The 26,372-nt window shown below is 39.1% G+C and overlaps 1 protein-coding gene and 1 long non-coding RNA gene across 9 annotated transcripts in view; one reads left to right on the plus strand and one right to left on the minus strand.

Moving 5' to 3' along the window:
- The window catches only part of GAB1 (GRB2 associated binding protein 1), a 94,959-nt gene that overhangs the window by 36,738 nt on the left and 31,849 nt on the right, over window positions 1-26,372 (minus strand). For 3 of the 8 annotated variants that reach the window (XM_014878967.2, XM_014878971.2, XM_088164126.1), the window contains exon 2: window positions 3,374-3,668. In XM_014878967.2, coding sequence (XP_014734453.1) covers window positions 3,374-3,668 — 295 coding nt within the window. Of the gene's footprint in view, window positions 1-3,373; window positions 3,669-10,707; window positions 10,905-14,008; window positions 14,138-16,144; window positions 16,429-21,961; window positions 22,306-26,372 lie in introns of those variants that run through there. The other 5 variants (XM_088164131.1, XM_088164127.1, XM_088164128.1 and 2 more) reach the window with 4 other exon arrangements.
- LOC148224050 (uncharacterized) lies at window positions 4,866-9,108 on the plus strand. Its single transcript, XR_015803377.1, has 3 exons — window positions 4,866-4,980; window positions 6,855-6,928; window positions 8,915-9,108. It is a non-coding gene; the product is annotated as an uncharacterized LOC148224050 (long non-coding RNA).

A 26,372-nucleotide genomic window follows, 5' to 3' on the forward strand; every position in this document is an offset into this window, starting at 1 on the left:
GCTATCTTTATACAAATGAATACATGCAAGTAACATGTTTGCATACAGTAAGATCATTTCCTCCTTTCCCTGCTCTGCCAAGCAGGCAATTCACTAAATTACAGAAACATGGAGCTGGATCACATATGAAACATTCATCACAGATGTCTACTAAATTCTAGGGAAGGACTTTCACAGCTGTGCTTAGATATCCTTCGAAGGCTTTTCTTTATCATTACATCACTCACTGAGAGAAAAGCAAGTTCTCTCTTCAGATAACAATGGATCCATGTCCTGCTTATCACAGCTTTGGTTTTGAAAGTCAGTTCTTCCTTCAATATTTTCTTCTCAGGGGAAAAAAAAAATCCTTCAACCTTTCTTCTCATCAATCACTCTTAAAAGCACATTTCCTCTCTTTCTACCTTTCTTAAAACATTTATCCTCATCCTTCTGAAAGTTCAGGCCACAGTATTTCAGAGGACATCTCCACAGCAGCAGCAGGGACAAAATAACCATTTTTGGACCCATCAGGTCTCTCAATCCCAGATTGTTTCTCACTAGAGTTCAAAGCGAAACACTGGTGACACATTTTTGCCTTATAATTCCATTTTAACCTCTGGATGATCTATTATGCCATGATCTTACAGAGAAAATATGAATGGTAAAAGTGCAGCATGACACTCTGTGACAAACCCAAGCCCAATTCTCACGTGTAGCACCCTCTAACTTTGCACATGTATTTTAAACATATAGATGCTGAGAAAGAAATGTTTTACACCTTCCATTTGAAAACAAGAAGCATTAGCTGAAGAAAACAGAAAAAGTACTCAGGAATTTATTTTTAAAAGTAAAAGAATTATTGACCCTATTTAAAATAAAAATTTCTTCCCATTTCTGTCTTAAGTTTAAAATACCTAAATCACTGTGAAACCTTTCTTGAAAGAAAGTCCTATAAAAAGCCAAATACTGCATATATTGTAATTGTAATGTAATCATTACAGATTACACTACACTATGATGCAACCAGAAATGTAAGCATTCAGTGCTGGTAAATATGATTGAAGAACACAAATTTATCTACTCTGTCCAAATACAAATGTAACATTGTAGATCTTTACAATGAAGAGATTTCACATGCAAAGCTCAATTTCTTCTTGGAAGATCAAAACAAAGCATTAGGTGAAAATGAATATACTCAAAGTAATTTCTAATGAAATAAAACAAAACTTTACATCACAGGAATCACTGAGTCTTTGCTATGTCTGAAAGGAGCAGCTCAGAGCTACTCTGAGCTTTATTTTTCTGGTCTCTCCACTGTTATGAGCAGTACGCTTTCTCTGTTTGGTCCCAACACCAAAACAACAACTCCACATTTGTTTTCTAATAGCACTAGCCACTGCCATCTTGCAAATTTTTTCTTTACAAATCCAAGGAGGCAATGTTCCTGGATTTCCAAATGAACCCCAGCAGGAGCAATAGGGCAGTGGTGTCCCTAGTTCTTGACTGAGCAAAGGATGCCAGTGACAGGACACTCACAGCACAACCCTTAATCAGTCTGGCAAAAGACATTTTGTCCAGCTTCAAAGAAGACTGTCTTCTGCTTCCACAGGCTAATAGAAAGATTGGGTATACCCCATGCTCCTTTTGTTTAGCTCCAGAGTAAAATAATAGTGTGTTTTTACTGCCTGAACTTCACCTGTTCTTTAACTCCCCAAAATAAAATGCAGGTGAACACAGATTTTATAAAGTACATTTACGACCCGCTCTTCTATTGGCAGGAAGATTCATCTTGGAAAAATAAGAACTTGGCAACAAACACTCAGCAACTGATTTTCCCATTTTCCTTTGTTAAAAATTCTTCCTCAATGCACTGCAAGGCATCACTAAACCCATAAAACAGACAGTACTGTCATCTCTCAGCTGTGTGAAGTAAAGATGTTGGGATAATTCAGCCAAAGCTAAAAGATGAAACATGCAATGAGAGTACAATGGGGAGAAGATATCAATACAATTGACTGAAGCAAAAACTCAGTTTGTGAGGGCACAGTTCCATCTGTCCACATCCACAGCAGGTTTTATCTTCAGTTCAAGGACAGAAAACACAGGGCTAACAATACAGCAGCTCTCAGAGGAAAGCTCTGATGGTTTTGAGGGGACCCCACCTCTCTGCTCCGTGCAATGGACACGTGCTCCTTTGTGCTCTGCCAAAGTGCTGCCAGGTGAACACGTTTCCTCCTTGGATCCCACAGTCCCAGTTTGTCCCCAGAACCAAGGACTTCTGCCCACACTGGTGCATTGCCCCCTGCCCTCCCCTCTCTGGAATGCAGGGATGCCTGGCAGGCTGAGCACTGGATCTCATGGCAGTGGCTCTCTGAGATGTGCTGCAGGTCCTGGGTGTGCTCAGCATGCCTCAAAAACATCCTGGGACGGTCAAAAGAAGCAAATTCCCTGAATTTGCTATTAGAGTGGCAATTCATAGGTGAGGTTTTCATGACAAAGTTGGAGTTCAAAACTGCAATAAGGAGAAAGAAAAGGGCCCCTTCTTCAGAACACAACAGTATTTTCCAGTCACTTTTGAAGATTTGGCTGGAGCAAAATTATGCAATTCCCTTTTTGTCCTTCACCTCCCTCAATCCACAATCCTACAGAAAGCAGGGATTTAATTCTAGCCCCCTTCAGTCAGGCATGCCTTATGCATAACCCTCTTACCACTCCTATTTAATCTTTTCTTGGAACTGTGCACAGAGCTACAGCAAGTCATGTAACCCAGTAATCTCCAAAAGGAATGCAGGAATAATAAGTAAATAAATAAGAATGGATTCAGGACAAGCAATGGCCACAAGGTATTTGCAAGGAATTAAACACACCATCATGTTTCCTACAAGCTGCCTTCATACAATAGCTATTTTGGTAGGATTTGAGTTGGATAGTGCAGAACTAGAGGTTATTTTTTGTTTGTTTCAGCTGATGGGGGGTGGATTTCTTTTCCCCCAAGTTTCAAAGCAGACGGAGAAATGGTAATATTAGAAACCTGACATTTTGCACTCATTCCTGCTTGCATAACCATATGTTTTTATACCAAATGGGACTCCTTTGATGATTATGAAGATCTACTGCTGTGCATGACTTTACTTAGAGATTTTTCCTGTACTCCCAAAACCTAACACCACGCAGAACAGAAGAGCGTCATCCAAGTTCCACGGCACACTTAATTTGTAACAAATTCTGAATATCTCCCTCTGTTCTGCTTACTTTTTTTCAGGGTAACAAGGAAGTTTCAATGCCAATACACACAAGTTTTAGAGCATATGCCAGCTAAAGATAGCCATCTGATCTTTGAAACATTCTTCACACGTAGGCACCACACTTTCTCAGAAAAAGCAGCAGAACTTACCCTCATCTGTAGGGTTGAACCCACAGATATCACAGATACATCGAACCCACTTATTCATCTCCTCCTCGCTGTCTGCTACCAAATAGAAAACTCGGTCTATAGTGTTGATATCAAAAATATAGCTGTTTTCAAACTCCTTCTTGTTGAATGTTAATCCAGCATCCACTTGTTGACACAGATTTAAGTCAATAATACGGATAGGCTTCTTGGCATGGTCATTTTTGTAGTATTCCAGCACATCTGGGTCCCCCGTTAAGCGGCCGCTCCGAAGCACAAACCATCTTCTCTTCCATGCCTGGAAATTGGGGAGAGAGAAAAGGCAGAAAAATTAGAAGGAAGAAATCACACTTGAAGACCTTTTATGTGTGGTTTCAGCCTGGGTTGAACCAAGTAATTCAATTATTATACTAAGAGGTTACACACCAAATACCCACATTTTACACCGGTTAGGTATTGTTACAACAGTGGACTTGAGGATTAGTGAATTTGTATTTTAAATTTTATATCGTGGCTTTGTTTGTAACAAGTGGATATATAAATTAAACCACTGTTTACAAATGAGAAAGCGTGAATACACTAAAAAAGAAAGTGGGGTGGGGAGCAGGAGAGGGGGGAAAAAAGCACACAAAAAGGGCTGCTGAAGGAAGCACTCTTAGGCATGGGAAAGACAAGATAAAATACATCTTTCAGTGTTTCATGGTGTTTTGTTTCCAATATCTGTTGTTTCAAGCTGATGCATTTTAACTGAATTTTTCACTGATACTCAACAGTAGTGGCCTGGATTTAAAGAACAGACAATGCTCACATTGTACACACACCTCGATGCCAGGGGAACTCTGCACTCAGAACCTCATCATATTTCTACAGTAGTACCTCTTACAGAAAAAGAGCAACATTATTATTTTCTGAAACAGTTAAGAGAGATGGGGATGGAGAGAATGACCAAGTGTTATAGTTTTACCACATAAGCCCAGTCTTTGGGGAAGACACAGAAGAAATTAATTTGACACTGTGCCTATTATACCAGCCCTCCTGATGCTGCAGAAAGAAGCTGACCTAAGAGAAAAGCAAGAGCAAAATGTCTCATTCTCTAACTAATCCTCAGCTGCCTTTCATCCCGTGGGTCTCCATCACCTGCCATAATTCTCATCAAAGACCTTAACTCAAACCACACAACCAAGCTCAGCATACAGCTGTCCTGCTGCTTCCAACAGCATCTTTATTGCCTCACTTGGCTGCAATTTTGTTCCTCAGCCCTACCAGCAGTACTGTGCTAGCAGCTTCTCTTTGTACCCCAGTGCCAGGATAATGGGCACAGCAGAAGAAACCACTCATGCTGCCACTGCTCACTAGGAGAGCTGACTGCTTCCACACTGAGAAATCTGAAAGCAGAGCCCAGACACAGTGGGGAGCCACCCCCGTGTCATGCTTTTGTTCTTAGACTTTTGCAGCAAAGTTGGAGACCAAGGTAAATCAGTGCAGTAGCCAAGCCACACCATGCCCCAAGGCACCCCACTTCAAACTTCTTTAGGATATTCAAACAAGGTTGTCAGTAAGTCCTTTGGAAGATAAACAAAACCAGCAGAAAAAATGCAAAAATACGACAGGTGAGTGCATTTTCCTTTTGGCCAGCCCTGGCTGTGTGCTAACCAAGGAAAGGAGCAGAATCAGCAAGGATGGTCCCAGAAACGGTCAGGATGTGTAATGTCCTTTAAACACTGGGACAGCAGCTTTGAAAACAAGGATTTCTTACTATGGATTAGGGAATGATTCAGAGCCATTTTTGTGAGGCATGAGAGTGCATTCATTTCATTTTTTGTAGCTTCTACCTTCTAAGTAACTAAAGGAAGGAGGGCATAAGGGACAAGGAGCAAGAGCTGCACTGCCATCCCCCTGCTCTGAATGAGTGCTGTCAGCTTTGCCCCAGAGACACACAAACCCTCCCTGTGAAGTGGGCATGCCTTTCTGGGGTTTAGAAAGCTATTATGAAAAGATAATACAGAAAACAGGAGAAAGAGGAAAAGGACAGACACCTTAATTAAGGCTTGTGATCCATTCTCCAACTACCAAAGCCCTAAAAGTTTTTTTATTTTAAAATAATGTCTATACTTTACAAAACAATTGTATTTATTGTAGTTCTGAATAACAGCATCTGCTTTTAAACTCTGAACTGTGTGAATCAAGTCAAAGTATCAAACAACTATTTCCATGGTAGCAGTAAGTTTAACTGGGTGAACAGTAACAATGTGGAGTATGTAATAGATTAAACCCCTTCAATTTAGATTTCAAATGTGAGTATATCCTAGCAGCACAGCTGGATAGGCACCGTTTACCAGCGACCCAAAAACATCAGCAGAGTTTGTTTTGTTTCCTGCTTCCAAATCAAGTGACAACTTAGATGCTGGGATAACAGGAAACTTCAGTAGGGGAGCCTCTCTCCAGGCAAGGCTGATCACAGATAACTGCTACAAGCTGCTTCAGAAACAAGCTTTATCTTTAAACTCAGCCTTCAGTCACTCAGATGAAATTTTCAAAGCAGAAATCAGGAGGAAAGAGATTAGAGATAGGAGAGGAACAAGAGCAATTGAGAAGCGTGATGCGTTTTGTCTCACGTTTTGTGCAACAACAAAACCCCATGCAAAAAAAAAAAAAAAAAAAAAAAAAAAAAAAAAAAAAAATCCATCAACTCTGTATCAACCAGGCATGCCTCTTCTAAAAGTTTATTTCTAGTACTGTGCTGAATGGTTTTTAGCAATCTTGGAAATTTCTATTAAGTATTAATGAGTAAATAGGACTCTAAAACTGAGAAAAAACACTGAGCTAAAAAGAATTTCCTTTCAGCCCTTCAGGCTACAAAACAGCAACTCTTAAGTATTTAAAACATTGAATTTAGCCTGCTAGCACCTGCTACTATTTTTGAAGGTTTTTCACATAGTGCATATGCGAACATTTATTTCGGTCCTATAGTGAGTCACACTCTGAAACTGGCACAGATTATATTCAAAAACAAAAGCAATTCCATAAACTACACACTAATAAGGCAGATACAAAGGTTCTCTGGACTCCAGTACAAAGCACAATTTAGCAGCAGAATAAAGCTTAAAGCTAGACAAGCGAACTGACATCAGCACCCTTGCTAATCATAGTACAAAAGCGCCTCTATACTTTGTCAAAGTGCAAAATGAGCTCACATAAATCACCCTTTGTTATTTGAAAATATCTGGGATTCTTAAAGCTTGATCTATTTTTAACATTTCAGTATTTGTCTCTGCAATGAAAGCTGTGCACTGCCCCACTGAAGTGCAGAATATTGTGTTATTTGTGTTGTATGTGCAAGGAAGAGCTTCTTCAGCAACAGCTTTCCAAAGAGCATCCCTAAAAGAGAGAGTGCACATGTGAAATACATACTTAGGCAAGTTTTATCTTTTCCTCTTTTTTTTTAGCCCATTTTTGTTTGAAAATATTGTGTTTTCTCTTACAGAAGAGCATGCTACAAACTGTTTCACATAATCACTCAAAAAGATGCGACCAATTTACGTCACAGGAAAATTAAAGGTACCAATTATTTATCTGTCACAGAACTGATGTTATTATCAGTCATACATTATCAAAAACTGCTTTTCTGTGCTAGAACTGCTTTAAGTTGGAGAAGTTGAAAAAATAGCCAGAATATGATTTACACATTTTGTAGTTATTTAATTCTGGGAAGAAGTTTGAGCAAATAATTTTTTTTTTAATTAAAGAGTCACTCAAGTATATAAAATATGTTATTAATTCAAATAGGGTTTAAAAATATATTTTATAACTATACTACCACTTAGTCACTAAACACTGCTTGCAGAGCAAATACCTAATTCAGAAGAAAAACGGCTCAGTTGTAAGGCAAACATCATGGCAATCAAGATCACCAAAAGCCTGTGTAGCCTCTGTAAATTAATACAAAACACAGTTTAACAAGGTTTGCTGCTTTTCCCTCAGTCTAAGAAAGGCCTTGTGTGCCTCTGAGCTTGTTTTCTGCTCTGGGCTGCACAGCACATCAGCTGGCCCAGCACAGGACACCAGCACGCCTGCCAAACATTGTCCTGCTTCTGTCATGAGACCATCGCATCATGAGACCGTCATAACTATAGAAACCAGCTTGTTTGCCTGCTTTTGAGGGAGGCTGAAATGTGACAAGCTGCTCACCCACAGAGCATCAAAGGAACAGTGGAATTCTGTCTTTTTCACACAGCATTTTGAGTAAGGTTACAAGGTAAAACCAAGACATTGCTACAATTAGGGTTTTTTTTTACTAAGGTTTATGCAAACTGCTGATTTCAATGTGAATGAATGAACTAAAAAATTGACAGAAAGCATCATGCTGCAGTGTTAGGGTTTAGGCTTCTTTTTTTATAACTACTGCATACTACTGTATGCAGTACTCAGAATTTACAATATATTCTACTCACAAGAGGTATACCTATTGAAGAAGTTGTAGCTATACTTCCCTTAATCTTTATATTTATGGATTATTTTCCCCTCTGCTCTCCTCATATACACTCTAGATGTATCTCATCCAGCTGCTGCCTGTAGTTCAAAGATGTAGGAAATAGGGGATGTATATGTAAATGGAAAGGGAAAGGAAGGAGGAAGGGGCAGGAAAGAGCAGATAATTTATATTTTTTAAAGGATTTAACCTTCCTTTTAAGTCTCCCTAAGATGTTGCTCAAGAGGCCAAAATGATTACATGACATGTTTAAATAAAAGCTTAGAGATGTTAAATCAAAGACAACTTCTTCTGGTCAATTTTTTACAGATTTAGCTCTCACATGTGAGCCAAGTGATTGCTTACTGATAAATTGATCAATTACCCTTCTGTCTCCTACTGTTATTATCCACCATTCTAAGGTTGCTTAAAGCTGATTTTCCTCTTCTAGCACATTTGCCACCATTTTTCTTCTGGGTAGCATCCAGTCAAAAAAAACTTTCAAAACTCCTGAGCACTGGCTAAGTTGAAGAGGGTATCCCTTACACCTCACCCCAGTAACACTGCTAATAAATCTTTCCCCATGTATAACCAGTAAACCCAAGAATAAAATTACAAATCTCAGGCATTCCTTCTCATCTCTCAAGTGTGCAGACGTTTGTGCTTAGGTTTTCATCTCTGTATTCACAGAGTGCTTTAAAAGGGCACTCTTTGGCATCCTTGGCATCCACCTTTCTCAGAGACATCAACTATGTCCTGGCTGAAAGAAATTACTTACCCAGGGGCACAAAGAAGGCTCCAAAAAAGTATCTGGTGTTTCATAAATACTCAAAAAGATTTTTCCTTATTCCAAAAGAACTTATGAAGTGCACAGAAGACAGAAGGTAGAACATGAACCAGAGAGAAGAACAGCAAAAGACACAGCCTGAGGTGACTTCATAATGCTCTTGTGGACATTTACGTCCTGTAGCTACTATTAAGAATTTTTCAATTGTCTGCTGGGATCAAGATTTAATTTTCCTTATGCTTTTTGTTCCCATCTATTTACTGTATTCCTCTCTCTACTTGTTTTTCAGTGCCAAGGTTAAACAACAGTGAAATTGGTACATGTCTGTGACAAACAACCAGAAAAAGGATCCTCAAACAGCAGCTGAGGATTTCTGCTCCTTTTTGCCCCCACATTCCCAGTGTCCAGTTATTCCAGCCCTTGCAGAAGACAAACACACCTCTGGCACAGCTTGACTTATGAGTTTAGACCTGTGCTCTGCATCCCAGTAGAAGCTCAAATGAAACAAAAATAAAAGCGTTCCTTCACACTGTGCCTCTTTTAAAGTCGTGTTTGTGGTCAGCCTAGCCCAGTGACAGCTACCCCCGAGGAGCTGCATCCCACAAGGCACGTACCAGGGAGCAGTGCTGGGAATCAGCACAAAGAGGTCACATCAGGTAATGATACTGCAAGTACAGGACTCGACTTTTTCCACTTGCTGCTCTTCCAACTTGCAGGACTAATTCCAACACGGTGAAATTGTAAAATTTCAAATGTTTTCCTTAAAATTTCCATATGGATTTCTATATAGATTTCTTAATTTGGGGTGTTTTAAGGAAAGCATTTTCGGTAAATCTTTTAAAAGATTTTTGGTTGGTTGGTTTTGTGGGGGTTTTTAAATCTGGTTTCTTTTTTAAAGGCCATATCATGAGCACCAGGAACTGAAGAATATGTAATTACTAGTTATTTCTGAAACTCTTGTCATAACACCAACTGGCAATAGATATCCTCTTATCCTTTTCCCTAAAAATTATGCCCTTTATTTTTTGAAACCTAAGACAGAACAACTAAACCAAGGACAAAAAAAACCCCAAAGCATATTTAGTGTCTTAATTCTATACAGCAGAATCAGCAATTTCATGATTTGACAATAGTCCAAATATCCTACTCTTAGTAGTGCTAGATACTAAGAAGTGTAAACAGATTGCTGGAAAACAAACAAATGTGATATGAGGAAAATACTGAATGTGTTATGACTTTCTTTAAATACTTAAGACTTGTTTTCCAGGAAGCACCATCTTTTCTCACTGAGCAAAATAAGGAAAAAACAGTCTCAGTGGAAGTTTCCACTCTCCTGGCCATCATCCTGATCATCTGTTCCGAATACACACAAGGCCAAAATTTCCTGTTTTCCAACTATTGTCACCATTTTCTAGTCTTGTGCTGTCGATTCTAACTTTAGCTTGTTAAATAAACAAAACACTGAAAATACAGCTGAACAATACTTCCACACACTTTTACTGTGAGCTCTGTTTCATAACTGATGTTTCAGCACGTGAGTTAGTCTGCCAGCGTGGTTAAAGCACCAAAAAAGGTACAAAATAAAATGCTGACAAATGTAGCACAAACTGCTGCTTTATTTTGTGAACCTGAAACTAAGTGAATATCTTCATTGTTCTCTCCATTTTGCACGAGAATTCTTAATTTTTTCTTGCCTTTTGCACCTTTTTTCCTACATCCTTATCCCTATTCCCAATCTACAATTGTGCAGCCTAGTCTGTACCATCTAATTCACATTAAACTGATCCTTATTACAGCTGGTTTCAGTAAATACTTTTCTGCAACATGTCAGAAATTTTCTAACGGCAAGCACAAACTTACTCCTGCACACCAGGGAATTATCACCATCTCTTCACCAAAGGAGAGCCTATTCAGAGCTATAGAGAGCAATAAAGCAGGAGCCCTGCAGCAGCACCTGAGCCCCCATCTCACCATCTCCAAGCCAGGACCAGTGACCAGATCATCTCTCTCTATTCCTACATCCCCTAATCCAATCGAAATGCTTATAAAAGTTCCATTGGTTCTGATCCCTTGCAAACCCACCTTTTCACTTCTGGTTGCTCTCCTCCACCACCCATCCTGTGTGGCCAAGACATAACTCCTAGGAACTTGCTGGGAGCACGTTCCCCATCACAGATCTGAGCTTTGCCATCTCCTCTCAGCACTCCATCTCACTCCTTTGTCAGCAGTGAAGACACAACACTCACAGCATGAGGTCTGCTTTGGCACAAGGAGAAACACAGCTATTGCAGGTCCCTTACTCACACATCTATATGGCCTTTGGTTTGCTGCCCTGTCTCCCAGAATATTTCTAAAATTTGGTCATTTCCTCTCTGATCATGAGCATGCTCTGATCATCCCCCTCTCTAGTCTTTCCCATATCCATCCGATTTGAAATAACGCTGCCAGGAGAATCTCCCTTCTTTCATTCTGATTACATCATCTTCTATTTTAAAGTTCTCCATTTATTGACTTGCTTTATTGTACTTTCGGGCCTCTTTTCCTATTTTGAGGCTTTTCCTACTTAGAAAGATCTGTGTTCTTACTTGACTCCCTCTTGCAAGTCTCCCCCTATTGCTTTTCACTTTACCACTTATACCAGATTTGGATCATTTTTCCTTCTCTCCTGCATCTCTCATCTTTCTTTTGAAGGTTTCCTGAACAAAAAAGCAAGGGCAAGACATCTCCTTCCTTCAGATTCCTCCTAAAGATCAGCCTCTTTGACAGCACTTGTGATCACCCAACCAAATTACAATCTGACTTTGCATCACATGGATTTATTTTGAAAATAATGTTTTTGTGTATTCACCAGACAAAGGTTTGTTTGTTGAGGTTTTTTTAAAAGTTGCTTCAGTCTTTTCATCAGCTTTTAATTAGCAGTCACTTCTCCCCACAACTCTTAATCTAAGAAAGCAAATCATCCGGGGCAGGCTCTGCCCTGTTTTTAGAAGTCTCAGTACATTGATTATCACAAGGATTACCACCATGCTGACAGAACCCCCTTAACAAGACAAGGCAGAGAAGACACCAGCCATGCTGTTTGACTTGGGTTCCACTCAGCTCATGGGTGTAGGTTGCATGAAGCAACACCCAGAAAAATAAAAAATTTAGTGTTTATAAAAATGTGAAAAATTCAAAGCTGAGAAGTCAAGCCTACACTCCACTGATACCAACAGCTGCTTGCCCTCTAATGGGCATAACTGGGGATTAACTGTTTCACCATATATTTTTATCCATTCATTCCTCATTTCCTAGGAGGACAGTTGTTTTGAAGCAGTGTTTGTAAAAAGACAGGAAAAATTCCCATTCCTCCAGATCACAAGCCCAGTGCTTCCCATAATATTTTGTACAAACTGAGTTTTATTTTTTTCACTTCTTAATCTCCCGTGTAGGTATCTATCTTCATAATCTGTGAAAGACTTACACACAAGGAAAAGCAAGAGGAGACACTAGAATTTTGTCATCTAACAGGGGTATGGATCCTCTAAAGGGCCCTGGAGTTGCAATGACCATACAACACATGCTTGAGTCACTGCTTCACGTTTGGATCACTCAAACATGCTAGTTCTGCAAACAATACAAGAGTTTTCTACAGATGACAGGAGGCCTAGCATTCTGTACATCATCTCTTCAACAAAATATTCACAGGCTTAAACCCTGTGCTTTGTACACCCTACAAAAATAAGGGGATTTAAGCTACAGAAGCATCAGCATCTCCAGCTTCAATAGGGAATGATGAATTAAGAGGGATTTAGCAATGAATTAAGGACAATGGTACAAAGATACCCCATCATTTTTACCATTTGCCTCTCAAATAACTAACCTGGTTTAACCTACCAGTTGTATTAAGGAAGGTCCTAGCCATCCATTAACACATAGTCTCCAATGGAAATTCAGACTATGCTTTAAATAATCCCTACAAATTAAACTTAGGACATGTTGACACTTCATCCTTATCCATTCCCCATGAGAGCCAGGATGCAGAGTCACTGGCACCTTTGCAAATGGAATATGTGCAGACCAAGGCAGGAGCCTCTCTTGCAAATAGTCAGCCACTGCTCCAGCAATGAAAGGACTGACACTGACCCAAGCCCTTTTCCTCAGGCACAGTGAAGGGAAAGCTAAAGGAAGCCTATTGTTCTGCCCAAGCTTCACAGGGAGAATCAGCACAGTAGTTTTTATACACAGTGAGGCATTGCAAGGAATTCCTTATACATACACAAGGAACATGTAATTCTGTGTATTAGAAAGGGGAAGAATTAGGAATGGCAATCCACATTTTAACACTAAAACTATAAACTTTCCCATTACAAGTCACCAGATCTGAAATGTGCATGTGCAGAGATGGCAGGGAGAATTGCTAAGAAAAGTAAAAGCTAAGATAAAATAAAAATCAGCATTCTGTCTGATAAATATATTCTCACTTTACACGGCTGAAAATATTTACCAGTTGCGCTCCAGCAGTTTTTTCTGAGCAGAACTGACCTGAAGAACTTCAGAGAAAAATTTATTTCAAAACAAACAAGCACAAAGTCCAAATCTTTTCAAGACATTATGATATATAAATTCCTTTCACTACGCTCCTTAACTCCGTGTTGCTATTGAAGCAAAAATATTGTTTTTCCAACAATATGCAAACGATACTTTTAGATTCAAATAACTCACTGGCAGTAATAAAATGGTTAAGAAATTCAGAAACCAGCAACATCACACATCAACAGCAAATTCAACTACGTACTGGGATACTTGAAAACTAAGATCCTCAATATAATTATTCAATATAATTACTTGGATTAGCTTACAAAACACTCCTCTAGCTCTCATTAGCTCACATAAAAAAGTTTTCTGCTCCTTCCAGAACTGTAACAGTACCCTCATGCTGTACATTATTAGGATGAACAGCTTTGCAGAATGTAACCACACAAGCAATTCCCAGCCACGTGAACAGACAAGGAATCACAGGCAGCTCTTCAGTAACAGCACAAATACTAAGATAAAATGTAATTTTAGAGAGCTGTATTAACACACTTAATACACATCCATAATCAGAGCTTCTGTTTGCACTTCATGGCAAAACCTTTCTCTTGTTTTTCTTTTTTAGAGCTAGTGATACGAGTGAACAAACAGGTAGAGAGGTTTAGGCTCTTGCTTCAGAAAGGAGAATTCACCGAGTTAACTTGTAAATCAAAACTAAAGCTCTTTTTGAACAAAAAAAAATTTCAAGCACAAAGATAACATTCTTTAAGGAAGCCCCTGTTTACTCACTCCCATTCATTCTCCCCATACCTAAGTTACAAAGCAGAAAAGTAAACAACATCAAGAGCACAGTTTTCGACTGGTTTACCTCTTCAAGCCTTCAGAAAATGTAAGCGATGTCGTGGCCATTTCTGTAGTTTTGTCTACCCCAAAATAAGCAAAGCTTTCTTTTTCCTGCCGGCTTCCCACCTCTCTCTACACCACCCTATCCTCATAACCTTTGACCAACAGGAAGCAGACACAATGGACTGAAAATAACAGCAATTGTAAGATTTCAAATGATTTAATACATGAGGGGTGGGCTTAAGATTCGAAAAACTTCCCTTGCTTTGGTTTTTTCAACAGCTGCTTAAAACACATTATCTACATAGACTTAAAAAATTAACTCAAAATCCTAGGTTGAATGGGGCTAAAGTCTGTGAAACTTTTACTAGGCACTGTTAAGAGCACAGAGGTACAAATGCTTGCATATGTTGAGATTTTGTGTTTAAGTCACAGTCATTAGGCTGTTTTATACAACAAACTTAGTTTTCCAGCAGTGTTAGCAAGAGAGGTAGAAGTTTCTAAGAGCATTTTGTCTTTCTTTAAAAAACTTTTATTTATCTGAGCTTCTAGATCAGAAATAGGTATCTGTCCCATAAAATTAGAAGACATTCTTATAAGAAATGCAAGTGCCCATTTAAACACTGCAGTTAATCCATGGTGATGGATTAAAGTCACCATGGTCACAAGTGAAAGTCACAGGTCAGTTTGCTAAGACAAAAAGGACTTTTGCTAAATCCAAGTAGCCAAGATGCACTTTGTGGTGTAGAAGGAAAGATCTTTACTCCTCACATAAAAGCCCAAGCAGTGATCCCATACATATCTCCATTACCAGTAAAAAATTCATGTGCTTTAAATTGTACCAACAGCTTGGCACAAACACTGAAGAGTTCCAGATTCCAAAGTCCAAATGGGCAATTGCAGCATTTCTTTTTATTAGTTATAATGTTTTTTGCCTTGCACCCCAACTACCTGCTGATTATTATTTTGCAAAGCCACAACCACGTCTCAGGTTCCTCCTCTGTGGTTACACCACAACACACAGAGGTCACAGAAGAACAAAAGCACCAACTCAGAGAGGGGCTCACCTCTTGCACCAGGGCTACACTGTGTTTTCTGTACAAAGGAAGGGGCAGGGGGTGGGATAAAGAGTCAGTGGCATTTTTACACAGACTCCTGGTCCTGAGCACACCAAACCCAAGGATCTCCCACCATCAGAGGGGTTGGTGACATCCTCTGCCTTGCAAACACCGAGGAAAATTTCAAGCTGTGAGTATTACATGGAATAGTTACAAGCATGCTGGAGTGCAAGGTCATAATAATTTTCCAACATTATTAATGTTCCAACATAATTCTGAGTACGTTATGCATACACTTTATCCAGCATTCACTGCACCTCTATTGCACATTAGGCACTGCTCCATTTCAGAGGCATTTTAATAATAGAATTACAACAGAAACATTCTTTTCTTGGCAGGGGAAGCTCGGGCACTGCATTTCTGCAGGATAAGACTGGATCTACCTTGTCAATGCAGTATTTCATTTAGGTCTGCCTAGAGCTCAAAATAACTCCAGAGAAGCCCCTCACAGCCCTCGGTATCCAACAACAACTTCCAAACACAGAACATTCAAACAGCACACGAGCAAGATTCTGGGCACAGCAGCACAAGCCACCACTGACATGTTAGAGGAGCAGCTTGAAGCACAAATAGCTCAACAAGGAAAGTAAATACAAGGTCCTCAGCCAGCCTGCAGTTTAAGAGTCCCTTGATACCACTCTGTCTGCTAATAGGATCCTCCTCTTCCCTTCCCCCTTTTTAAGACACAACCTGATGCCATCACACCAAGGAATAACAGAGAAAGGATATCCTGCCTAGATTTTCCATTATACAGATCAAATCATCAATCCAGAGAGGTCTTTGCTTACACATGGGATAAAAAGAAGATGCTTCCAACTGATAAACCCTGAGAGGAAGCAAGGTTGGCTCCATGACTATTTTTAAGTAGTTAACATTCACACAATGGCCTAAAATTAATGGCCAGCCCCCAGGGTCCACAAAACCTTCATTCAAAATAAAATGAAAATTAAAAAATAGGGAGTAAGCATGCCTGAGAGGAGAAAAGCAAAAAAACAAAAGAACTAGAAGGTGACAGATATAATTATGCTTCTTCCCAGACTCACCTTAAATTCAGTTTGGATGCTAAGTATAAGCAAGTGAAAAGATAGAAAGCTTTATGTCATTCTCTCTAAAAATGAAGCATTTCCTTCAACAATTGCTGGGTGAAATCATTCTTCAACAGCTCTTGTCATTTTGACTAATACTCTTTTGCTGTAAATATCATATGACAAAAAATAAGCAAACAGAGAAAAATAAAAATATCTTCATGTAGCTGTTTTATGAAAGGAGGAACTTGTTTCTTAGCCCTCATTTCCAAGGGCAGATACCACAGCTGTGCTGCAGCTCCAGCTGAACAGCTCCCTGCATCTCACCACCTACCAGACAAAGGGCATTTAGTTTACCAAATGTCCAGTGTTTCACATTTAGCTCAGTTAAAAGCATCCCACATCTAAGGCTTCATCTAAGCATAAGAAAAGTCACGCTTTGTGCATCTGGGCAGCTGATGAATACAAACATCTTCGGTATCATCTAAGGATAAATAATTTAAGTGGCATCGTTTCAATGTCAAATTCACTAGAAATGCATTCTCCTGCCAGGCATTTCTCTGGATAAAGGACAAGATGAGGTAAAAGGCCCTGTAAGATCATCCTTGTAATCTAGGAAATGCCCACAAACTCAAGACATTTTAAATATCACCATTCATCTCCACCTTCTAGTGCTAAGAAGGATCTTTTCTTTTAAGCATTTATCCTTGTGGAGGTTGTTGTTCTTGTTCTTTTTAATAACAGCATCCTTCTGATGAGTAACTAAGAGATTCATGAAAAACAAAAATTTCTGATCTCACCACAAACTATTCCCCTCCTCCTCTGTGCACTCAATAAAAAGTGAACAATTAGCCTGCTGTTTGCTCAGTACAGTGAGATTGTTCATTCCTTCATTTGTATCAGATCACATCACGGAATAGAGAAAAACATTAAAAATACTTGAAAGAAGAAAAAAATCTACCATTAAATTACCAACACAGCTCTGAGAATTTAAACCCCATCAGATTTTTATTATTTATTTTGGTAGTTTTGAGCAGAGTCAAGTGTTACCTTTTACCTTATCTGGTCTGCAAAGTACTTCACATTTTTACGTTTTGCTCTTTGACATGAAAAGCAAGCACCGAATTATCCAACTGTTTTTTTCCACCTTTTTTTTTTTTTTTTTTTTTTGGTGAGAGTTTCATAACTGGTTTCATTTGCTATAAAAGTGTTTAATTTTTAACTTACAGGCAGGAAAGAAACTCTAAAACTGGACTCCTTGTTACTTTATTTGTTGTCTTTCTTATACACCTAAACGGCATCTACTTTGTTTACTGACTGGAAGCTCTTACCACTGCCAGCACTTCAGGAACAATGTGACTGTGGAAAGGGAAAAACATGTTTTTCTACATTTTGTTTGTCATCTAACAGAATTATAAGGTACACATGCAGAAGTTTCAAAATATTTTTAATAGCGGATAACCTCAAATGGACAAAACAACTTAATTGAGCAGGTACTTTATCTCAACTCCTAACTTAACCCTTTTCATTCTGGAGCCACTTATGAATAATAATAACTCATAATAATGTAATAAGTAATAATGATTTGCTGTAGCAGTGGTTGTTTTCCAGTCTCTACATCATGACATTGAAAAAGTGTATTCTATTTCTAACAATGACCATTTTTTAGTCCTTGAAATGGAAAGAGCCATGAGAGCAAGAGGCGTGAAATCAGAAACAAGATTTCATTTTGTGCAGTATCTTGTACAAGATTTTCCACCTCCTAAACCTACATATAACATTATTATTATGAATCCAGATTTGATGATTTCAATTTGAACATGTTGTTTTGCCTCTTCCTCCCAGAAAGACGTAGAGCTGAAAGCTGCTTAATCACAACTTGAATAATGAGAGACTAAGACCAGCAATAACCAATGTCAAACCAGAATTTTGGAAATCAGTGATACAGAGGGACTGTACCTTCACTGTCACTGAGTGCACAGGCAAGACACCACTAATGTCACTTTATCTGTGCTGCTGCTGCCAGCTCCAGCCCCCTGTCAGGTAGGTGCCACTTCCCTGGAGCTACTGCATGATTTGAGAGCACTCATTATGCTCCACAGGCAGAGAGGCCAAAGGCTGAGTGATGTGGAAACAAAAGCATTCTCACTTTTGGTAGCAAGCTGATGTGCCAGAATGGCCAGAACATCCATTCTTACACTCCTATTTAATTTTTTTTTTCAACAGAAGATTAGGCATATTTCAATAGATTGGACAAGTCAACCTAGATTTTACTAAAGGAAAATTACACCACCACCCAGTGAAGATCAGAAGATTTTGAGGATAGGCCGATGGGATGATATAGCCAGAATGTTTAGGTTCAAAAACATAAACTTTAAAACATGAGGCCCCATGGCATGTGAATAGTATAAATACTGCTAGGGCTGCTCACATCAGCTACTGATGGACGCAATCCAAATTGTTTCAATCCAGAGGAAAATTATTTTGGTGATGAAAGTTGCTGAATCAAAGTAACAATAAAAAGCACTTATTTTAATGTCTTGGCACCTTAACCTAAAATACACTGATCAATCAATTTGTTAGACATTTCATGACTAATAAATAAGCATAACCAGTATTTATTGTATGCTTTCTACCTCTTACAACTCTGCTCAAACACAACAATAAAAACATAGTTTAATGGTTCACAGTTTAATGGTTTTCTATACTATGAATTCCTCCCCATGGTGGCAGGGATAGATGATTTTCTGCAATACCTTGTGCCTGAATTAGACATACAAATTACCTTCTGCCTGGCAGCATTGGATGCAGCTTGGGGGAGAAGCTGAACTTCTCTTAGCATTTAAAAGAGGTATCACATCATCCTGACAGAACTGACAAAATTCCCACAGAATGTTAGAAAAGTTTCAGTGACTTTATCACACTCAACAGAAATGAGCTGGCAGGGTAGAGAGGCATATACAAATGACTGCTTTCTCTTTGATTCACAATATTTAGATTGTTATTTCCAGCCCAGGTAAAACAAATTGGTGTTATGATACTATTGTTAGGCTGCATGTATAAACACACTTATGCACTTTTGGAGGCAGGCCAGCCAGCTCAGCAAACACATTACAAAAGAAACAGCAAAGAGGTAGATCATGAGCTGCTGCTTGGGTTCACCCACCAGGCTGTTATGGGAGGTGGGAAGGAAGAAAACAGCACGAAACAGTGGAGCAAAATATGTTGTGAACACACTATTTTAAGAAATGTGGAAAGTTTCTTGGAAAAAAAAAAAAAAAGATGGCTCAAGAGCTGTTTCACGCTTAGCAAAATAACTTCTGAACATTTCATACAGACAGACAATCAAGTAGTTTAAATCACCTGGCTTAACCCAAGGCAAAAGAAACAAAGAATCAGCGGATATAGATTTCTTACAGTGAAAGGAAATTGGTGGGCAAAGCACAAATTACCATCATCAAAATTTGAGCCAGTGGAAAAAGACTATTTGTTTTCTTTAAGAACAAAGAATAAGGACCAAAAAAACATTCTGGGTAACCTAGATCTTCCACTACACTTTCTAAGGAGGAGGGCTCAGTCTTACCCCCCTCTCTTCTGCAACCACTCAGGCCCTTGACTACAATTCTCCACTCTACCCAACATTTATCTAAAAAAATGACATTAAAAGTATTTTTTTTTCTCACTTCAGTCAGGAGAGGTGTTTGGAGACAGGTCATTTACAGCTGTTCTCCAGGAGACTGGGTTTACAGATACAGAGTTGAAACAAGTACATCTGAACCAAGAGAGATTATGGATTTTTTCAGCCATTTTACAACCAGCCTATATAAGCAGAAAAAGAGAGATAAGTTTTAAATAAGAAAGGCAGACTAACAAATACAATCATGGATTAATCTCCCTAGCTTACATTCTGTCTTGGTGATCCTGAAGTCACTAATCTGTTCCAACAGCCAAGAGGGCTGAGGTATCACCCCCAGAGTTCCTTTTCTAAGCACATCCAACATGCAGAAAGAAGACAGCTGCATGAAGAAGTACAGCCAGTAACTCATTCCCTTAGGAAAGGGTCTTGTGAGGTCTCTCATTTGTGAATTTCTCTCCTTCCTTCACAGGAGACGCTCTGGAAAGAGTAAGCTGGGCTGCACTCATACCAACAAAGGAGGTTTTCTATTCTCATAATCAAAACACTTGCCTTGTTTCATGGAAACGCTCCATAATTTTATATTCTATTCAGAGGAACAGGTCCTTCACTGGCAAAATAGAGCTGCATGACAAAGTCTGCCTTTGCCCTTAAGGTAAAAAAGTAACTGCAAAGAAGTGCAATTAATAGAGTAGCCCCAAACATTTCAGGAAGCATCAGAACTTGACCAAGGTCTCCAAAAAGGAGATCTTGAGATAATTCATATTTGAGAACAAGCTGAAGTTGAAATGGAAAATATTTTCATAAGTATACATTCATAAGATATTGTAAGAGTCAACTCACTTCAGTCCTCAACACAGGGAGATAACTACAGTAAAATAACACTTTGTGTACAGTTCAAAAGTTTTTTTCAAAATGAAAAAAATTAGACACTTTTCAATTCATTTATTTTCCTAAGTATTTGGTATTTGAGGAAACTTTACTTGATTTTGCATATAAATTATTGGCCTGCCTGCCTGTCTCTAATTTACCTATCACTGATAGCCAGTATAACCCTGGATTTTAAACTCAATCACTAGACAATGTCTCCTACCATCAAGCTATGCCATTTTTAGCAAGCTGGTAAAATCAAATCTGAAAATTTGATGTGCATTTGCTCTGCAAATCACAATCCACATAATACTGGTGTCTGTAACCTCTTCCTAACTTGTACAAGTTTGTCATTTTATTTTGTCAAATACACGTGAAAGAACATTCTCTTCATAGTGTGTATATTGCCCCACTTCTTCACATACTGGAATAGTCTGTTGTGGTGGATTTCTGGGGTTTTTTTTGTTTTTTTTTTCTGACACCAGATCCAAAATAGCTCCTAGACAAAGGTCACTTCCTTGCAGAACTGCTAAATAAATAAACCACATTTGACAACAGAATTCAGAAGATAATGCATTGCTGGGGTTCTCTTGTCAAAAAATGGAATACGTGTGCTTTTGTCTCATTAGATGTGCTTATTAGTACTTTATGTAAGCAAAAATGGACAAATTGCTCAGGACACACAATGGAAGTTACAAATCTTTCTTCTGTTTGTACTCAAGCTCCCAACAGATCAACTGGACTATTTTTTAATACAGAAAAGTCTGATTTTACAGCAACAGTGGTCACTACCAGTCTCACAACAGCAGTCCTGACTTTCCAAAATTCTGAGCTAGTAATCCTGGCATTACAAATATTGCAACACTGGAGATCCAGAATAAGAAATTTTGTAGCTTGCTAGCAAAAGCAAAGCTCAAGTATAGGACTAATCAAGCATAACAATTTTAATTTGAAATTCAGCGTTCTCAATGGGCTCCTTAGAACCAGAAGCACGTGAAGAAGTCAGGTGGGGTTTCTGTACACCAGCAGCTCTGGTGTGGGCACATGCTGCCTGCCACACTGCTTGTAAACAGGACAGGCAACAGGACAAGGAGTGACACTTACACTACCCCTCATCACAAAGGCAAAGCCAGCCTGCGGGAAAAACACAGACACTTTACAAAAGCACCACGGTGATCCATACACCGAGATACTCCATAGGAAGGTACACAAAGCACATCCTCCCAACAGCAATATTACAGAATTTCACAAAGAACAGCAAAGCATGATAAAACTAGCACAAGGCTGACAACGATTTTAAGAGAAAACTGCATCATCATACAGAACCTTACTTTTAAACACAGAAAGATGGAACATTCTTCATCAGCCTCCAGCTGCTGCAACTATTATCCAGGAGAAAAACCCAGCGAGATCTCCATTTCAGCATCACCCCAAGGAGAGCACTACACTTCTTTAGCACCAGTCCCCAACAGCAATGCTACTGAAAGCTCTGCAATCTGGTGGACTCAATGAAGGTTTTAATCATCTAATGAGATTACCTCATCCGTGTGTGGTTTCACAATGGTAGCCCATTATGGCAGTCCCCTGACACTCAGTATCAATCATGCTAATCGGCTTACTCTGCTATCACTCCTGCAGAGACTCACTGCCACAAACCAGGCACAGCTTCTACTCCACAGCATAAAAGGAACTGTGCAGGGAACACACTGCTAGCTCCTAAAGCCGAAAATTCATGTGACTTCTATCCAGCAGGTTATGAGCCACGTTCTGTTGGTAAATTTGACATACATATGCTATGCATTCTATACAGCAGCTCCCATGGAGAACATGACATTTACATATAACAATTGGCATGTTTACAGTTGATAAAGATCACGTTGGAAAAAAATCTTAAAGCTTCACAGAACATCCGTAGCTGCCTTTTCTGAAGCACAAGCTTCTTCCCCAGGTACCATCAAGTGGAGCTCACAAAGCACAGCTCCCCTGCTTGTTTTACTGTCACCAATATAAAAATGCTACAGTAATTAATGCCCTTCACTCACCAAAGCTGGGAGCATCCAACTTCAAAGTAACATAAGGCATGTACCAATAAAACTGGTTCTATTTGAGAGATGAGGGTAATGAGAAAATCTAAATGTTAAACACGCACACAACTAACACAACAAATAGGAAGCAGCTTTACACGTTCACAACCCCGATTATCAGCCCATTTTGCTGGGCCAAGCACCCAAAACTCTTCTGAATGCATCTCACTCCACTGCCAGGATACTCACTTAAAATGGAAATGCAAAATGGCAAAGCCAGCATGGCAATGTCAGGGCAATAAGGCTTTGGACCTTGTTATCCCAAATTAACTGCCTAGTAAGCCACTGACTCAGCTGGCCCAACAGAAGCCACGATCTGACTTGGGACTCTTGCTCTGCTGAGCAATCTTTATTTAGACATTAAGATACCAAAAAGTAACTCTGTGGAACTCAACATTTGAGATATGACAAAACACGTATCTTTGAAAAATATCTACATTTTCTGCCCTACTTTTCCACAAGCACGCTCAATTCAAGCAGTTCTATTTTTAGCATGTCATCTTTGCACATCCCAAAGTGAAGGCAGACAGCTCTAGTTCAAATAATTAAATGAAGACTTATAAATAATTTACCCTTGCTACCCAAATACATATTAGTTCTTCAAAGTAGAATATAAAATTGTAATACAGTTTAAAAAATGCACAAAAACCAAAACTCTAGATACAAATCAACAATGCTTCTTCCATTATTTCAACAAAATAACTGAGCTGATAAAAAGGAGACAAGACAGAGGAGAGGAAGGAAAATGCTTGTGGCTTGGCTACAAAGAGAAGGAAAAATATAACACTTTAATAATGTTTTAGTTCATCTAAAGTATCAAATATTGGTATTAAAAGTGGCATTATTATTCTGCCACTAGCATAACACTGAAATCCACCTAGATTGGGCAATTGTTAGCTGGTCTCTGTAAGCATGGAACACACACAGTGCAGAAGTGTCTGTCTTTACACTGCTGAGCTGTTAATAGACTTAGATATTTAATTATGTCCCATCCAGGAACTTTCTATTCTTTTCATATTTGAACAATATTCCAAAAGTCTCTTCCTTCTGAGGCCAAGATTTTCCTTCCCACCCCCCACCAAAAAAAAAAAAAAAAAAAAAAGCTCTTGTTGAAAAACATTGAAATACCTTCCAGGGTCTCTCAGCCTTTCTAGTGAAAGAATTTAACAGGGGTAGAGGACAAAGAAGGACATCTTGCTTAAACAAACCAGTAATTATCTCATTTTTACTCCTTTTCTCACACACAGCTTACAACAGATATCCAGGACCAAAAGTCATTACACAACCAGTTAAAACATGATTTAGCTAAGACAATGCTATAATGGGAGATGTTAGGCAACCTAAAACTTTGAAATTCATTGGATGGTCTATCTGTAATAAGATTCCTGATGTTATTATGTTAGTTTTCATTGGGATCCAAAACATTAATTAAGTGAAAAGTCAAAAAACGTGTGAGTTGCACTCTCAAAAAAAAAGAACAACAAACCAAACAAGAGATCAACTTTATATGACACTTGTTTTACCATGCATCTCAAATTTGCTTAATGCCTCTGTGTGATGCTCTATAAAATTGTCATTTAGATTAAAGTAACTCTCAGGTAGGAGAGTCACATAAAGCCCAGGGAGCTGCATTAGGATAAGAGAATTCATTTCTAATAGCAAAGCACACAATTTATTGGCTTTCTGTCACTCATTTATCAGTGGGACCATTTTTCTCCCACAGTCATTTTTGTTATTCTCAACAGAAAGGCACAACATGGACAGAAATGAACACACTGTGCTGCTGACTAGACCCAGTCTGAGCACCACAGAGATACACAGGTACTTGCCCATTATGGTGAAAGACCAGTGAATCACCAAGAGTGCTCAGAGGATTAAAAAGGGGGAAAATAAGCAGTTTAAAAAAAAAAAAAAAAATCAAGTCACTGTTCACCTTTCTGCTCATTTTTCTGGAGGATCTGGAATGGGGAGGAGGGATAGGAGAGAGCAGAAAGTAAGAATTCATGCATGCAGGTCATCATGCAGAATAGACTAAGACTAAATTAAGAAATTGCCTTCCTTTTGATAGAAACCGAGTGATAGAATCATGCAATTCCTGGATTTGCTTATTCTTGTTGATCTCCAAGGTCCTAAATACTTCTCCTAGTGCAAGATAGGCATCTTAAAATTGCATGAACATGCAAGCAAGCAGTGAATGGAGAAGAGTGAAAGACAGGAAGAAACTGATCTTCAGTGCAGGACAAGTAGGAAATGGTGATTTGTTTCGGAATAGGAACTGCAATTATAAAAATAATTTTAAAAATATTTCCAATTACTGCCACATATCAGGAAATTATTATCTCAAGCTTGGTATGCAAGACCATAATAATGCTTGATGCCTGACAAGTCATTTTGGGTCATAAAAACATGCTATTTCTGGCACATTTCTCGTTGGTCAGAACCTACAGATTGCTCCACACATCTAACCAGGGCATTGCAATAGGTGCAAATGTTGAAAGAAGGCTTTAAGAAATATCTTCCCACCTGACATTAATTTCTTTCTGACTTCATTATGATGAAGCAGAGTGTGAAGCTGCACTGGAACTTACACCCACAGAAAACTTTAAAGATGAGAAAATGCTTCTGGAGGTGGACATTTGACCACATTACGTATAGGATTGGGGTTGTTTGGGTGTTTTTGTAATTTTGCATATTTAAAAGAGTCCGTCCTGGGAAAGTGCAGGTGCTCCTCAGGCCAGCATGCTTTCAAACCTCACCTACAGGATTTGCAAGGGATGCAGTTCAGGAACCACAAACCTCAACACATTGGCTGCACGGCCCCGCCAAGACCACGTCTGCAGCGAGGCGTATCTCAGCCTGCCCAGCACAGCAAACAGCCTCCCTGAGCAGCACCACGCCAGGGCACACACACACACAGTCACACACAGTCACACACAGGCTCACAAACTCACTGCATCCCCGTCAGAGCAAGGAACCCTGAGCACTCCTGCTGATCTTAGCCCCCAGCCAGCTCTCTCACACAGGCGAGCAGGGAACCACCATTACCAGGGGACAGACCAGCTGGAGAGAAAGGAGCTCCAGGGCGTTGTCTTACTAATAGTCAAAATAAAAAGCTGGCCTAGACAAGTCTTCAGAGGCAGCAGAGCTCTAGCAGAGTGAGCTCTAGACCCAAGATGTTGCTAATAACCAACCTGCCATATCTTCTAATCTCTGTAGTGCAGATTCAGGGCTGAAAAAGAAAGGATAACATCTTTTTTTGGAATCTGCCTCCTGCCCCTAATTTCTGTTGTACATTATTACATACAGAGATATGGTATGCATACACCAGAAACAACATGATTTTACAATTATAAATTACCGACATTTGGTAAGACAGTGATTTCAGCCATTGTTCCAAGAGCACCGAGCAGTCATTCGTTAACATATGAATTGAAACTGCATGAGATTTTACGGTATAAATTTATAGTCAAAAAGAAAAACAGAACAGTCTCATTAATTTTACTGATTAAAAGCACACTTGAAATGTTTCACGAAGTACAGTGAGTGTTATGGAAGAGGGGGAAGCACTGAAGTGCATGCAAAGAGACAAGACATGTATAGGGTGAGCTGTTCCAGGTACAAAACACCATGGAAGAAACAGACCTACCAGAAGAGGGAA

This window comes from Sturnus vulgaris, chromosome 4, assembly GCF_052056855.1.
Source record: "Sturnus vulgaris isolate bStuVul1 chromosome 4, bStuVul1.hap1, whole genome shotgun sequence".
NCBI lineage: Eukaryota > Metazoa > Chordata > Aves > Passeriformes > Sturnidae > Sturnus > Sturnus vulgaris.